At 48.1% G+C, this 17163-nt stretch overlaps 1 protein-coding gene across 1 annotated transcript; it reads left to right on the top strand.

Moving 5' to 3' along the window:
* On the top strand, nucleotides 1-17163 carry LOC126527403 (uncharacterized). The gene is made up of 5 exons (XM_072284506.1): nucleotides 1-512; nucleotides 1844-3109; nucleotides 8506-8525; nucleotides 10994-11384; nucleotides 15759-17163. The coding sequence occupies exons 1-5, from the start codon at nucleotides 216-218 to the stop codon at nucleotides 16560-16562; spliced, it is 2778 nt and encodes a 925-aa protein (XP_072140607.1). The 5' UTR covers nucleotides 1-215; the 3' UTR covers nucleotides 16563-17163.

Genomic DNA, 17163 nt, shown 5'->3' with positions numbered 1-17163 from the left:
TGTCTGGCTGCTGTGCTTAGATTTCGCCGCGAACTACGTCTTCAAGTTGGCACGTGTCACTGATGGTGCACCCAACTCTTCATCCGTTACCGTGACAACGAAATGAACCCGCCCTTCACTTCTAGCGGCAATGATTTAGACTTTGCAGAGGGCATCGGGGAAGCGAACATACACCCGTGGACCGTCAGTGCGGCGACTGTGGCCGGAACGTTGGCATGGCAGATCAGGGAAAGCGCGCGCAGATGCTCAGGATCGTAGGCCACGACGTCGTCGGCGTCAACTGGAGGCCGACGCGGATCGCCGAGGACGTGCCGCAGTCTCGTATTTGCGGCCTGTGCGGCGTCCTTCCCAACAGCACGGTCGTGCTTCCCTGTTCGCACTTTCTGTGCGAGCTGTGCCTCAGAGCCAGCGTCCAGGATGGCGGCCGCGTGTGCCCTCTGGATCGCGAGCCCTTCGACGAAGAGGAGTGCGAGACGATCCGCTTTCCGGCGAGAAAAGCGAACAGCCTGAAGGTGAGCGTGAGTGGTCGCGTAGCGTTGCAGATGAGTGCTATGCCAGAATGAAACTATACGCTCGTTTACCCACGCTGTAGCGCGTGCCGCCATGTTTAGTTACTTAATGACGCTTCCTGTGCTTGCATCCGTGAAATCTTGGGATAGAAGGTCCCCGAATAAGATAGACTACTTCGTAACCCACGGGAGACACCATAGCGGAGGGCTACGCAGCATTTTTTTCTACTCGGGGGTTCTTTAACATGCACCTAATGAAAGCACACGAACGTTTTTGCGTTCCATAATTGTCGGAACGTGGTTACCCCAACTGGGATTCGAACCGCCGTTGCAGCACCGTGGCATATCCTGCGACAAGAAATCGTTGGGCACGCCGGAAGTGTCACCTCGTTTTTAATGAGCACGATAGTCGGCGGCCTCTTAGATTATAAGCGTGCCTCGCAGTCCTGGACTGGCCCGAGGTGGTGCTCTCAGCCAATGACTAACGGATCGAGAGTTTCTGGCAACCCAGGACATAGCCTAACCTGACAATCGTGACTTAACAGCAGGGTGTCGGAACGAAATGCTTTTCGTTCTGGTTTTAGTTCTTTTCCACTGAAAAGCGTCCCCTTCCGGTTCTGCTCCGGAACGAAAAAAAAACAATGATCTGCTACGGTTCATAACTGTTTTGGTTCACACCCAAAAGTTTTCGAAGCAAAGCAACGATAAAAACGTAGTAGTATTTTTTTCAATAACTGAATTATGAATTCAGAGAATTCAGTGCATTGAGTCAATGCACTGAGCAAGATCTCAGAAGCAGCACTTCACCCAGTGTACTCGCCGAAATGCGAGAGCGCTGTTCCGATAAAACGAACTTAAACGAATATAACTGAACAATCAAATACCGTTAACAAAGTGTCGCGCCCGTAGAAAACAATATGATACGCTCTTCAGCGTGCAAGCTCTGTCTTTTCCTACGATGCCGATCTGCTAGTGCACTGATCGGCAGGCTTATAGTAGAGCGTTCGACCGGCTATCACTTGCACTATCCCTACCTGAGATAAGCGCTAATTCTTACGTTATCTGACGTCACTTGTTTCGTATTTCAGTCTTTCTCCTTGAACCAGAAACCGATGAAAAAAATATCGCCGTTTCGTTCCCAAACGAAACAATAAGTGACGCTTCAGCTACGTTTTCGTGCTCGTAAAAATCTTTTTTTTTTTTTCATTTTCGCTCCGTTCCGACACACTGTTTAGCAGCATCTTAACTGTCGCTGACGCTGTGTTTTGATGTACGCCTGCAGCGTTAGCACATACACGTGCTGTAAGTTTTCTTTTTCGGTGTTGCGTATTCAGGCCCACTGCTGGAACGAAGCGGAAGGATGCGAGTTCACGGACACCGTGGAATCCGTGCTGCGCCACTACGAGGAAGACTGCCTCTACCACGCGGTGGAATGTCACCGCTGCGAAGAACGAGTCCTACAGCGAAACCTGCCGGCCCACTACCTCGGCGGTTGCGCCGTCCCCGCTGGCACGCAACAGCCGACATCGAACGACGGTCGTTTGACGATCGACGAGCTGAACACAGCATTGGCCGAGTTGACAGTGCACTTCAGTGACTCGTTGACCGAGCTTCAAAATCGGAGTCGAGTGAACGAACTGTTCCAACAGTCCAAAATCCAAGGCCTGCAGTTGCTGCAGATGACCCGCACGCTGCAAGTCTACGAGCGCGACTTGAGAACTGAGATGCAGCGAGTGTCGGAGAGCGTGAATTCGGCGGTCAGCCGAGACCACAACGAGCTGGTGGAAAGACTCGACCGCCACACCGAGCAGCTGCTCCGGGCGATCAGAGACTACGACGACGGCTTGAAACGCGAGATGGAAACGATCGCGGGCAGAATCTCCGAGAAAGTCCACCGAGAGTTCGAATCCCGGCAGCGGCCGATAGCTCGTCGTTCGAGGCGAGACTCGGCGCCCGAAGTTCGTCCAGGAGGAGGAGGAGGAGGAGGCGCAGTTCACGAGGAGGCGACCGATTCGGGAACTTCGTCCCCGTCGATCAAGGAGCGGGCGATCATCCTTAGAAAGCTGGAGGTGTTCGCGAGCGTCTCGCTCACGGCCCTGGAACACCTGCGACAAAGCGCCCCGTCGTACGATCGTCGACCGGCCGCTTACTGCGAGCGGCTTCCGAACTTCTTGCAATTATTCCCGGACGAAACTCTGGCGACGTCGCAGAGAGTAGCGTTCGAAGAGAACAGGCTGGTGACGTATCGCTTGACCGTCAGGAACGCCGACCGTCTGTTCGCGTGCCCGGACCGGCCGTCTGCTCAAGTGGTGCGCTGGCACCGGACCGACGCCTGCTTGTCGTTCGCGGTCCGAGCGATGTCCACCTCCGACGCCCTGCTCGTGGCCGTGTCCTGCACCGGCTTTCTGCGCACGTCGCGCCTGCTTTCGCCCGTCACGAGCGTGACGATGCTGCACGAAGATCCCGAGAGAAACTGCGCGCTGGAAAAATACTTCGCCGAACAGAACAGCAAGGCGGATCGCCTGTTCAAAACTGCAGTCACGCAACACCGGGAGGGTGGCTTCATTCGCGACGGTGAAATGAAGTTTGACGTAGTCGTAGTCGACGAATAGGTTGGGGCGCCTTGTTGAAGCGCTGAGTGTCTTCTGTATGTAGCCTCGATCCCCATGACGCCAGGTACAGTTAACAGCAAAAGATTGCGGGATGCGCGAGCGCGTGGCAAAGTGACCCTCCTCCCCTTGTAGTGGTGCACCCCTGGTGTCGAGACCGACGCCTGCACGCATGCGCGTCCCCCAGAGACTCCAAGCGTGCACGTTTTCCCGCTTCCACTTCCGCTTCCTCCCGCCGCCACAGCGCATATCGCAAGAGTGCTACCTTGCGGCTACATTCGGATATCGCCGGCGCGCAAGGAGGAAGCGCGGAAACATGCACGCTTGCAGTCTCGGAGGGACGCGCATGCGTGCAGGCGTCGGTCTCGACACCAGGGGTTCACTGCTAGATGGGGAGGACGGTCACTTTGCCACGCGCTAGCGCATCTCGGAATATTTTGCTGTTGACTGTACACCTCGGTCTTTGCTCGCACAAAAATATGCACTGTTGTACGCACGCGATGCCACTGCTCAGCCTCCTTGCTAGACGAGTGCGCCCTGTAACTGAATTTGCGACAAAGGCTTTCCCAGCCGGGTGCATATGTTATTGCGTGAAATTTACCAGTGTCTGCATAAGTTGTCGCCAGACGTGCAAGTGTTGTGTATAACGCCTTTAAAAATACATGTTGGCCGTTCGGTGTTAGTATGGCCATCAAAAGTAAATGGGCATCTTGTGCTTTTGACAAGGACCTCCGTAATGGCGCTATTGCTATGTTGAAATTTCTCATTTTTCATATTTACAAGACAAACTGCTTAGCATGTTTTCAACGCTAAAATCGACAATAGGCAGTACGCATAGGCTTGTTTGCATTGCATTTTTGTTGACTGACGAGCGGGAAACAATACTGGCGCTTCTCTGTAAGTAAGAATCACGTAATCTCCGACAAGTCTTGGTATTGTGCTATTTTTGCCGGAAGCCTTTCTCATTTCAATTCCTGTAGTTAAGCAAATATTGCCAGAAGGGGGACTAGAGTATTGCTGTATTATTCCCGGAAGGATTTTATTAATGAAGCAATCGGCACGAACCCATTTATACCTTTTGCTTTTATTGGCCTAATATTGATAGAAACCTTATTAACGTTTCCTCAACATTTTGAACCATAGTAACGTGCAGTTTTTCACTGTGCTGGCTGTAAAACACTGACGACTGCAATGATGGCAGTAAAGCATGAATTCTTTTTTCTATTCAGAGCTCTGTGCATTCGTATCTTCAATGACGCTGCGACGAACGCCGACCCATCACACCGGGAGCGCTTGAAAACATGAACAGAAAGCACGGGAATCGACACTAGACGAACAGAAGCATTTCTGTTTCCATCCCAAATATGCTAGATGTAGAAAGACGAATCGAAACAATCAAGCTCTTAGTGCCACTTACAGATCTTGGTAAAAAAAAAGAGTCTGTGTATTTAAGCTCAATTCAAGCACTACGAGAGAACTTAAGAAACCACTACGCAGTGCGAAAGTCGCACACTTTACAAGCACGACAAGTTTTCCCTTCGCATGCCCCGAAAATCGATGGTCCAGCAACTTACCGTCGTGAAAATATTTCAAGATGACTTTGGCATATGTGATAACTGCGTGAACTACCCTAATTCCTGCTTTAACTAATTCTATATTAACTATGAATTTGCGATCCTTCAGTGAGAAACGAAAAGGGAAAGGTAGGGAGGATAACCACGGACGTGCCCGGTTGGCTACCCTACACTTGAGGAAAGGGAAGAACAGATAAGGAGAGAAGAAAAGTCATTTAGTAAGTCTCAGAGGAATTTCCGGCAAGCTCACTGTCTCACACCGCATGGTGACCAAACAAGCTTAAGAATGATAACTCATTTGACGTGTATAGAATTATGCCAGGAAATGCACTGTCATTGGGGATAAGTTTTGTTTTATTGCCACTGCTGCCAAAAACGAATACTTCTGCGGTGCTTCTGCCGCGCCATGTTACATATCGAAGCACTCAACATGTTCTGAATGCCGTCGAGCAATACACGAAGTGTATGATCCGATTAATGCTTACTTTCTTTAACTGCCGTGACGTGCATCTCGTTTATTGCGCCCAGCGCTTAATCACATCCTCGCTTCATCAACTTTCTGCTGCCCATGTGTATAACTCTTCTATGGTGTTAGATTATTAGATTATTAGCCGAGCATGTAGAAATATATCGAGCGCGCAGTTGTAAGGAGCGCCAATTATGCTTGTTGTCGGGATAGTTGATGCGTTTTCGAGGCAGTCCATTGTCTCAGCACATACAAAGCATAGGGGAGGAAGAAAAAAACACAGGACAGAGCGCAGACCACTGACCACGGAAAGCACGAAAGCCTCGGAGTAATTCTCGTACTTCAGCACACCCAAAGCTTACGGAAAGAGAACAAAGGACCAAACACAGTATGGACCACGGCTAGGAAAAGCTCAAAATCATCCGAAAACAGCCTGCACATCAAAAGTCAACGTTTTTTCTCGAATACACAACGGCGACGTTCTGTGTTATTGATTTAAGTCAGTAATACAAAACAGTAATATTATATCAGTAGTAATACAATAGTATTGCATTACTGACGTCCGCCGGTAATAGAATGCTACTGACTACTATTGATAGTACAACATTACTGACGTAATTCAGTAATACAAAAGGTTGCCATTGTGTATTCGAGAAAAAGCATTGACTTCTGATGTACAAGCTGTTTGCGGATGCTTTCGACCTTTTTCCTGGCCGCGGTCCGTGCTGTGTTCGGTGCTTTCTAGTTTTCTTTCCATACGCTTTGGGTGTGCCGAAACAGTGCCACGTAAAAGAAGGGTGGCTTCTTTACCAAAATAAACGAAACAAAATGTCCCGGATACCTCTAGCACGGTTCCAAGTGGTCTGTTTGTTTACGGACGAGTCGAACTTCACCGGATACGGTGGTTATAGCATTTGTGCTGTTCATGCTGAAGTGCAGGGTTCGAGTCTTAGCGGCGGCGAGGGTGTCACGATGGTGGCAAAAAAAAAAGAAAAAATTGAGGTGGTTTAAACACTTTGAGCCAACCCTACCTACCTCTCACCACAAATATACGTCTGAGAGTAGTACGTATACTGCTTTGAGGAATACTTCTGGTCTTAGCGCAGAAGCTATTGCCGCAAAGTATGCCATGTTCGTTCAACGATTCCATCGTCCCCCAACATCTTGCCACTTGTTGGCCGCACCTGGTTTTTTTCACTTCTGATAAAAAAAAAAAACTAAAACGTTCTTGCATAAAAACTATAGCTGAAGGACTCCCGAATCGCAATTTCGGTGCCTCATGTGCCTTGTGTCGGCGATGGGCTTGCGCATCTAGGCTCACTGCACCCCGCTCCTTTATGATATCTCTATATCAGCTGCGATGATGATTACGAAAATGAGGGAAATCCGCTTCTTAACTGAGCGGGTGTCGCGCGTCACTATCCAGATGAGTTCATGTGTAGTATTGCTATCGTTCGATATGTGTTAATACCAACTCCATGATGTCTACAATAAACCCATGATTACATCATTAGTAGACTATACACCAACTTTTACTCGACAACACTCTTCTTTTTTCTACCTATAAATATTCTGAATGCCTCCTACCTACACGTTTAGCGTACTCCTCTTTACACATTTAATCCCCAAAGCTTCATGCAGACTGGCCAGAATTTTATACATATAAATGTATATTCTGACCCAGTATTTTCGGAGGTCGCGGTATGTGGCTCCATCTGGCATGTACTCGGCAAATGACTGCTATTGGCTCCTAGGTTTGGGTGCACAAATTTCAGTCTTCTCTGCTTTTCGTTTTTCACAATGTCATGCATGTGACAGAGTCACACGCAATTCGTAAACCAGTGAAAACGCTCAGTAAAACATATTTTCAAAAGCCAAATGCTCCACGATTTCACTTCATGGAGGTGCACGTGGCAGAAGCCTGGTTAGTCTGCCGAAAGTATTGAAAGTGATGTGCATATGTTTTATTCTTGTGATGGAGAGGTAACACAATTTTGTATTTCTTGCCTGTCTTGGGTTACTTTTGGTAGGTTTGATAAACAAAACGTTGTCATTCTTTTATGTCAAGAACCTGCTTACGTGTTAATGGCAATGGTATTAGTACCATGTGCTGCTTGTCTCCATTTTTCTTACCTCCTTTGGAGGTGATTTTGTTGAACATGAAATTTGTTTGTCTGACTTTTGAGCTTCGATTGCTGATACTTTACTGACTTGAGTCCAAATGCGAAAACTGCTGAACGCGTGTTTTCTTCGTAGTTAATTGACTGTAGATTGATGTTTGCAAAAAGCTTCTTTATTGCCACAAATGCTCCTATTTCAACAGCTATAATCATTCTTCAATTATTTAGCAATTTATTCTTTCCAACAAAATAATTAACCAGATAAATGTATGAATACATGAAGCAAAGGAGGTTTAGAAGGAACGTCGCAAAGCATTGTCAATATTCTTGCTGTCAAACAAGGATAGTTAAGCTGGTTTATGAAAACTCTTAGGAAACTTGCATTAAATATGAAAAAAAAAAGCCTCAGACGCATAACAATTCCACCAAAGGCTCGCATATATTTCTAGAATCAAGCCATTGTTTCATGTAATTCTGAACATCTATCTCTGTCCGCCCGGCAATGCCGATGTTTTATGAAAATTTTATCTTACCTATTCCTTATACCTGACAGACGGAGGGGAGGCTAAAAGATTGTCTTTACAGCAACAACAACAACGACAACAACAAGCTTGACCACAACTCCATGGCATATTGTCACGCTGATCGGCTGACCTTTTCTGTAGGTTTGACAAAACAATCATGCTGCGCTAAACTAAACCTAGAAATAGGGCAAACACTTTGCTGCTTCATTTACTGCTTACATTTGTTTATTTTTTACTGCGGCTTCTGTTTATCTGTTTTTTATCTGTCTCTTTATAGGACAGAAGAAAAACACTAGATGAGTTTACACTGATAAATTTCTCTTTGAAAACTCCATTTCCGTTAATTTAGTAGCAAAATATTTGTTATTAGGATAAAAATGAAGATCTAAATATAGTTTCTCAACCTTCGCCCCGAACCCCAGCGCCTGTATATGTCAGTGTGGCGTCATCGGATTTCAAATTATTTTCTCGCATTTGGGCCGCTTTGTCACTGCTGAAATTCTCAAAATATTCTATGTTCAGTATTTGGCTCCATTAAGATGCCATGTGGTTCATATTTACCGACAAAAACGTTTGATAGGCCTGCTTAGTCAGCGTAAAAATAGATGACGTCGCTGGCAGCTGGTGCTAGATTATCAAGGCACTGTCATGAACAGCCCTTTGTTCCTGTGTTTGTCCTGGCTTAATTTGCCTCTTCTCACAGTATGATGGCTATTTGTTAATGTAGTAGGAGATTCCGCTCACACATCCTGACCTAATTTTTTCTATTTAGAGGGCCCTTAATGAAAACTCACGTGATCAAAATGAATATGAGAACCTTTTGCACCCCTTCGTACTGCTTCTGTCAAGGACCTTCAGATGGGCTTCATTAGGATAAAACTTATTGTGTGAAAGGACTCCTCGCACCTGTCGCAAATTTCGGCTATGCTCTGGACGTTGTACGGTGCTGTCTAAGGAACGCTCAACCTGAGAGTTTTTTTTTTTTCAGATCTGTTCATTAACAGCGGAGACAAGGGAAATTAAATTGTCACGATCCCACGTTGCCAAGGGTCGCGCTTCTCGGCGTAAAGAGACATACACTCTGTTTGCCTCAACTGGCATCCGCGATTAAGTTCTTCCCGGCCCTCTCTCATAAAAGAGCCGATAGAGTGAGTGACTGAGTGAGTGAGTGAGTGAGAGAGAAAGAAAGAGAGTGTGTGTGAGAGAGAGAGAGAGAGAGAGAGAGAGAGAGAGAGAGAGAGAGAGAGAGAGAGAGAGAGAGAGAGAGAGAGAGGCGTAGTTGTTTTTCGCAGTTCAACCTTTGTTGATGGTTAGACTCTTGAAGTTTTGTGGAGCGTTTTGGATAAGAAGACCGGCACGCCGCAAATAAGGGCGTGAAAGGAAACGCGCCAGTTTCTTTCCTGTCCTCGCTAGTACACTCTGCTTTACTATTAGAAATCATGACATAATAGCGGGGTCATAATATCGTTTCTCTCTCTAACGGCAGTTTAGTTTCGTACGTTCGCGACTAATTCGTTTGGATGACGTACTTTTTGGCTCAAAAAGCAATCTTGACGTGTTAGAGCGATGGTAAACACGAATACCTTACTAACAACCCTTACGGTGAGTAATCGTTTCCCATGTATTCTAGAAAATAGCTTTCGTTGCGATGGTCCCCAAAAGAAAAGATAAAAATAAGTTGAGCGATTTCGATGAAAGGCTAAAGGAGAGATTGCCGTGCAAGGAGCTTGCGCTGCTAGGAGGGCTTCAGTAATGTTTCTCACGAGTCACATTTCCTAAAAAGCAAGAATCGTAATGTTTTCACAAATTCGTGTACGTCGCATCATTCCCATCCTGCTTCAAAAATAAATAAATAAATAAGTAAATACAGAAATAAAGTGAGGAGTGGGCTTGACGTCCGTGTTTACAAAGCCGGAAGTGAAGTCTCCGCGGTAGTTCCTGCGCAGACAGACAGACAGACAGACAGACAGACAGACAGACAGACAGACAGACAGACAGACAGACAGACAGACAGACAGACTGACAGACTGACAGACTGACAGACAGACAGACAGACAGACAGACAGACAGACAGACAGACAGACAGACAGACAGACAGACAGACAGACAGACAGACAGACAGACAGACAGACAGACAGACAGACAGACAGACAGACAGACAGACAGACAGACAGACAGACAGACAGACAGACAGACAGACAGACAGACAGACAGACAGACAGACAGACAGACAGACAGACAGACAGACAGACAGACAGACAGACAGACAGACAGACAGACAGACAGACAGACAGACAGACAGACAGACAGACAGACAGACAGACAGACAGACAGACAGACAGACAGACAGACAGACAGACAGACAGACAGACAGACAGACAGACAGACAGACAGACAGACAGACAGACAGACAGACAGACAGACAGACAGACAGACAGACAGACAGACAGACAGACAGACAGACAGACAGACAGACAGACAGACAGACAGACAGACAGACAGACAGACAGACAGACAGACAGACAGACAGACAGACAGACAGACAGACAGACAGACAGACAGACAGACAGACAGACAGACAGACAGACAGACAGACAGACAGACAGACAGACAGACAGACAGACAGACAGACAGACAGACAGACAGACAGACAGACAGACAGACAGACAGACAGACAGACAGACAGACAGACAGACAGACAGACAGACAGACAGACAGACAGACAGACAGACAGACAGACAGACAGACAGACAGACAGACAGACAGACAGACAGACAGACAGACAGACAGACAGACAGACAGACAGACAGACAGACAGACAGACAGACAGACAGACAGACAGACAGACAGACAGACAGACAGACAGACAGACAGACAGACAGACAGACAGACAGACAGACAGACAGACAGACAGACAGACAGACAGACAGACAGACAGACAGACAGACAGACAGACAGACAGACAGACAGACAGACAGACAGACAGACAGACAGACAGACAGACAGACAGACAGACAGACAGATAGATAGATAGATAGATAGATAGATAGATAGATAGATAGATAGATAGATAGATAGATAGATAGATAGATAGATAGATAGATAGATAGATAGATAGATAGATAGATAGATAGATAGATAGATAGATAGATAGATAGATAGATATTTTGAATTCGGCTACACGACGAAAGATTGGCGCTATGCATTCACAGTGTGGAGGCCTCGGCGGGTGTGTTCGAAGTCTGCTTTTCTTTGTCCACATCGGTCCCGGTGTCTCCCAGCGCCACCATGCCTGATCAGCGACGAGCGAGGCTGTACCGGGTCCGCGGCCACGCGGTCGGCGGCGTCAACTGGAGGCCCACCCGGTTTGCCGAAGACGTTCCGCAGGCACACGTATGCTGTCTGTGTGGCACAATTCCACCGAGCACGGTGCTGCTTCCGTGCGCACACCTCCTGTGCGAGCCATGCCATGGGGGCAGCGCCAATCGAGGCAATGGCTCGTGTCCCTTGGACCGAGAGCCTTTCGAGGAACATGACTGCTCCGTAATTGTCATGCCAGTCAGGAAGGCAAGCAATCTCAGGGTACGAGAACATTATGTACACTTTACCCAATGCCAGAGCGAAACGTTTCTCGTCCTTTCTTTTTTTTTTTTTTTTTGATCATGCAACTCCCGATGACTTGATAATAGTATCAGCAATGGTGGAAGAACGGACACATCGGTAATGTTGCATCTCTGGTAAGCAGTGCGACGACCGACGTATAAACTCAGAGGAAGGACACGAAACAGCGGTGACTTGCAACTTTGATTGCGCATACATGCCAGGGTGATATACCAAGCTCTAGCATAACAAAGGAGACGTGGAGGATTACACGAGTACGCATTTTTCAATTCCAGCATTACAACAAAGAAAAAGTGTATCTAGATATTGCATTTCGTTATCAAACAGTGACAGTGACGCTCTTTCCTGTGCCTTCTCTCACTTCCTGCGTCAGTCGTCTAGTTGTTAAGCAAAGGTGCATTTGGTATCAGGACTCAATTCCTCGAACGCGGAACAGGTCATTATTTCCACTGTCCTTCGTTGTAGCGAATTCAAACTGCACGCCAAATGGAACGCTCTGCTTCTGACATCTCGAGCAGCACTCCCATCAAAGTGAATCGGGGGCTGTTGTGGCTTGGTATAACGCTTTACCGATTCCCAACGTCGGTCAGTCCGGTGCCCTGGTTTTAGTTCACAGTGGAACGTTTTGTGAAAAACTCTGGGAAGCCATATTGGGCAGATAAGATGAAAGCTACGCTCCACATTGGGAAATAACCTTTATCGGAGGACGATAAGAATCCTGTGTTGACACGGCGAAGGTCGGCGTGCCTCTCAACGACTGCGCGAGAGTGACTACTGCAAAAGTCAGAGGGTTTGTGATGCGACGCGACCAGGACCGTTGATATATCAGAAACGTGTAGTAGTGCCGAGAATATCACCACCACGTCATGAATCGGCTCCCCATTTGGCGTGTTTTAAGCGGGCCATTAGAATGCGTATTTAATGCTTTTTGTGAGCATCAGAGGAAGAACCTTAATACCGTGGTCACAGAATCTGCACCACATATAAATCAACTCGACCAGCACGGCGATGTCGCCTTGTTGGTCAGACATATTTAACTAGGATTAACTGTACGTTGTGTGCCTGTTCCTTCTTATGGTAATAGCCTGCTGTTAAGCTAGGCTTAAACCAAGTTATCATCATCAGCTTATTTGCCTGTCCACTGCAGGACGAAGGCTTTTCTAGCGATCTCGAATGACCCCTGTCTTGCGCTAGCTAATTCCAACCTTGCGCCTGCAGATTTCCTAGTTTCATCACTGCACTTAATTTTTTGTCGACCTAGACTGGCGTTTTCCTTCGCTGGCAACCATTCTGTAACTGTAATTGTCAACCGCGTATCTGCCCTACACATTACATGGCCTGCGCAGCTCCATTTTTCCTCTTAATGTCAATTTTAATGTAGGCTATCTGATACACACAGCTCCCTTTCTTTCTCTTAACGTTACGCCTAAAAAATGTTCGTTCCATCGCTCTTTGCGCCGTCCTCAACTTTTTCTCGAGCTTTCTCGTTAATCTCCAAGTTTCTGCTCCATATGTTAGCACCGGTATTATGCAGTGATGGCACACTTTTTTTTCTCTTTTAACTAAAGTGGTAGATCCCAGTCAGGAGTTGGTAATGCGGGCAGTATGCAGTGCAATCCATTTTTACTATTCTGCAAGTTTTCTTCTCATGATAATGATCTCCCTGTGAACAATTGATTTAGTTAAACGTACTCCTGCATAGACTCGGGATCCCAATTATATATTTTATGCAAAGAAAAAAGAAAGAAAAGCGACAAACTTGCTTTTGAAGCCGGTACCCCCCACCACCCGCCGTGGTTGCTCAGTGGCTATGGTGCTGGGCTGCTGAGCACGAGGTCGCGGGCTCGAATCCCGGCCGCGGCGGCCGCATTTCGATGGGGGCGAAATGCGAAAACACCCGTGTACTTAGATTTAGGTGCACGTTACGGAACCCCAGGTGGTCAAAATTTCCGGAGTCCTCCACTACGGCGTGCCTCATAATCAGAAAGTGGTTTTGGCACGTAAAACCCCATAAGTTAGCTTCAGCACAAAATTTGAAAACAAAAAGAAAACTTGAAAAAGAGAAGCACGCCCACCTTATAAAGCTCGTTCGGCCAGCTGTATTGTCTCGCGTACACACTATACCGGGTGTTCAAAATCAAGCTTTATGGTTTTCTTGAAATTAGGCACTGGGAGGCACGCGAAGAGCACCTGTGCAGATTAGTTATGTGGCCAGGTGGACACAACGTGAGACGATAGCTATCGCTGTCAGCAGCCCAATTAACTAAATCTGAATAATCAACTTTTTGTTGACTGCAGTAAGTGGGTATGTTTGCAGTGAAAAGTTAGAGGCAGTTGTCGTTCTACACAGTGTAAGTTAAAAGTATTCTTCTAGCGTGTGTGTGCTCCGAGATCTCCGACTCCAAATTTTAATTGTTCTTCGCATGATTACGCATGCAAGAGAGTTAGGATCGGCGCAAAACTCCTCCCTGATGTGATGCGGCAGTAGCATGGGGCATTTAGTCTGACAACGGGGCGGAGACATTGGCAAGGATAATAACTGTCCCCCTTCCCGTCTCGGCTGGCGAAATAAAAAAAATTGATGAACCCTGAACCGCTGTGGCATCACGCGGTCGCGACCTGTAACGATGGCGGCAGCTGCCATGCCGAGATAATGGCGCGAGCGGTGGAGCCGGAGGGCAGTGCGCATGCGTAATGGTGACTAGACTAGCGGGCACGGTCCTTGCCTGGGCTAAGCAAATAAAGCGGCTGCCGATTTCCAAGCACTGTAAGTTTTATTGAAATCAAGAGCAACAACTGCACGTCACACACGTTGTCATATCTTGATTTCGCCAGCCTATAGAGGGGAAGGGGAACAGTTATCATCTTTGCTTATGCCTCCGCCCTGTTGTCGGACTAAATGCCGCACGCAACAGCCGCGTCCGATCATGGAGGAGCTTTGAGCTGATCTTCACTGTCTTGGATGCGTAATCATGCGAATGACTATTAAAATCTGGACTCTGTTACCTAGGAGCACACACACACTAGATTGGATTGGATTGGAGACAACTTTATTTATGCCTGCAGTTGGGCGCGCGCGCGCCCCGACGAGGGCCTACGTCATCCTCGAAGTCGCCGTTACTCGGCGCGGGTCTCCGCTCGCCGTTGCCGGCTCGCTGGGTCCCTGCCTTTCGAGCGCCTCGAGGACCTGCTGGACGGCCCAGAGCTGATCGTCTCGGTCATAGCTCTTCGCGGCTGCCTCGAGCCGCGGTGGGAGTGTTCTTGATTTTGAATCTTCTGGATATTTGACGCAGTCCCACAAGACGTGCGTGTAGTCTGCAGTCTCCCTCCGGCAGACTCTGCACATATCTGTCGGATATGTCTCGGGGTACATACGATTCATCAGTTTCGGGCTCGGTAGCGATCCGGTCTGGAGCTGTCTCAATACTACCGCCTCCGCTCGACTCAGTCTTGGGTGCGGGGGTGGGAAAGTCCTGCGAGCCAGGCGGTAGGCCTTCGTGATTTCACTGTAATCTGTCATGCGGTCCTTGGTTCCGAACCACGTCGGACGGTCTGTCGCCGGGGCGCGGTTGGTTAGCTCTTCCAACTGACACTGTGTAGAAAGACGGCTGCTTGTAACTTTTCTACACAAACACACCCACATACTGCAGTCAACATAAAAGTTAACTATGCAATTTTAATAATCGGGCTGCTGACCGTGATAAGTATCATGTCACTTTGTGTCCCCTTGGCAGCACAACTTACTTGCACAGGTGGTCTTCGCGTGCCTTCCAACGCCTAACTTTAAGAAAACCATAAAACTTGATTTTGAGCACCCTGTGTAGAAGAAAGCGTCTGATAGCGTACTGTGCTGCATTCAGAGGAAAATGTTGTGGCCAATCAGCTCGGAAAGCGTGCAGCCGGCCACAGGCTTTGCGTCGACAAAAAAGGATGCGTACGTCAATGGTAAATATTGAAAGCAGAGATGATGGGAGCAAATGAAATCACAAAAAAACAATAGTGATTGGGCCAGAAAAACCTACGAGTCATCATCATCATCAGCATCATCATCGATAGCGATTGCTTCGCTCTGTTTAGTACAGAGAGACCATGGGATTACTTACGTCCGGAAATCTGAAGCCGAAATAGCCCTTCTCCGTGTAAGAGCCGCACCTCGGGCGGCTCTTACGCATAACCCCTGCATTAACGTAAAAAGTGCAGCCTTTATACGTTAGTGCAGGGTAGTGTCCATTTGCACATGCTGGAAAGAAAAAATGACGGGGAAAATGTGAACTCTCCGTATGTTATTTTTTGCGCAAGCAGTACGGTCACGCATTCGCTCTCCGTTTCTTCTAGGCTCACTGCTGGAACGAAGCCGCGGGCTGCGAATTCGTCGGTGCCTTGAAAGCTGTGTTGCGGCACTACGAGCACGAATGTGACTTTCACACGGTGGAATGCCCACGGTGTGGCGAGACGGTACTGCACAAAGAGCTGCCGACACACTACATGTCCGAGTGCCTCGCGGAGACCCTCTCTGCAAAGGATGGAGACCCGTCGTCTAAAGATGGCACTCTCACCACTGAGGATCACAATGCAGCCGCGAGGGATTTGAAGATGTGGCTGAGCGACGCGCAGAGCGATCGAGTGCCGGCCCTCCAGTCTCAAATAAACGCGCTCGTGGAACACGGGAAGAACCAAGGGGCGCAGTTGCTGGAAATCGCGCGCTCGATCGCGGAATTCCAACGAAGGTTCACTGAAGAAATGGCCCAACTGGTCGGCAGAGTGCCCTCGTCGTCATCCTTCAGGGAAGGTCTCAATTCAGATGGTCTCGAGTGTGGCTCTTCAAAGCAGGAAAAGGTGGCTCTCCGAGACAGGGGTTTCCTTCGTGAAGGAGGACTTACTCGAGAGTCCATAAGATGGAGTCTGGAGCAAAAGCTCATCCTGCGGAAGTTGGAGCTCTTGTCCCAAGCGACGGTCTCCTCCATCGATGGCTTGCGTCAAGAAATGCGTGCCGACCGGCGAACGACTGCCGTTTTTTGCAAACCGGTCGGGCCTTCGTTGTGCCACGTGGTGAACAAAACTCTCTCGTGTTCATTGAATCGTGGCACTGAGTGGGAACGGCGGACATACCTGCTGACCGTCAGGAGCGCTTCTGAGTGATTCGACCATCCAGGGCCGTGTCGCAAGTTCGCGGCGGTGACACAGTTCCACGACAGAGATACGTACTTCATCTTCTACCTCTCGGCCGGCAGAAGAGAGGGAACTGAGCAGTTGATACTAAGCCTAGAGGGCGGCGGGTTCCTCGATACGTCGTGCCTGCTGTCGGCAGCCTTCGATATGTGGGTGATCCACGATGAAGAGGCCAAGGATCGCCCCATGCAGAAACTTAGGTCAGGATTTCCCTTCGCCGGCATCCACTTCAAGACGAAATTGCTCGCATTGAAGGCAGAGGGTTTCCTTCGAAACGACGAACTAAAGTTTCGGGTTGTCATCAGCAGCTAAATGTAGCTCCTGGGACCAGGGCCGCCGGTTCCCAAATGCAAATAAGCAGCCAGCAAATCTCCCAAAGTGAAATTCCCACGGCTTGAAAAAGGACGCAATGTGCAACATCACGGTCGCCATAGGAGCTCCTACTTGATTAGGTGGCCCAATCCTAATTTAAGTTCACGAAAGACCGAACCAGGAATTGGGAAAGACCTTAGTGTGGAAATATTGTAGCCCAATGCACGTTATTGTATTAAAAGGCATTGCTGGTAATGCT

This window comes from Dermacentor andersoni, chromosome 9, assembly GCF_023375885.2.
Source record: "Dermacentor andersoni chromosome 9, qqDerAnde1_hic_scaffold, whole genome shotgun sequence".
NCBI lineage: Eukaryota > Metazoa > Arthropoda > Arachnida > Ixodida > Ixodidae > Dermacentor > Dermacentor andersoni.
Note: the sequence above shows the minus strand (reverse complement) of the source record. Positions and strands in the feature narration are given on the sequence as shown.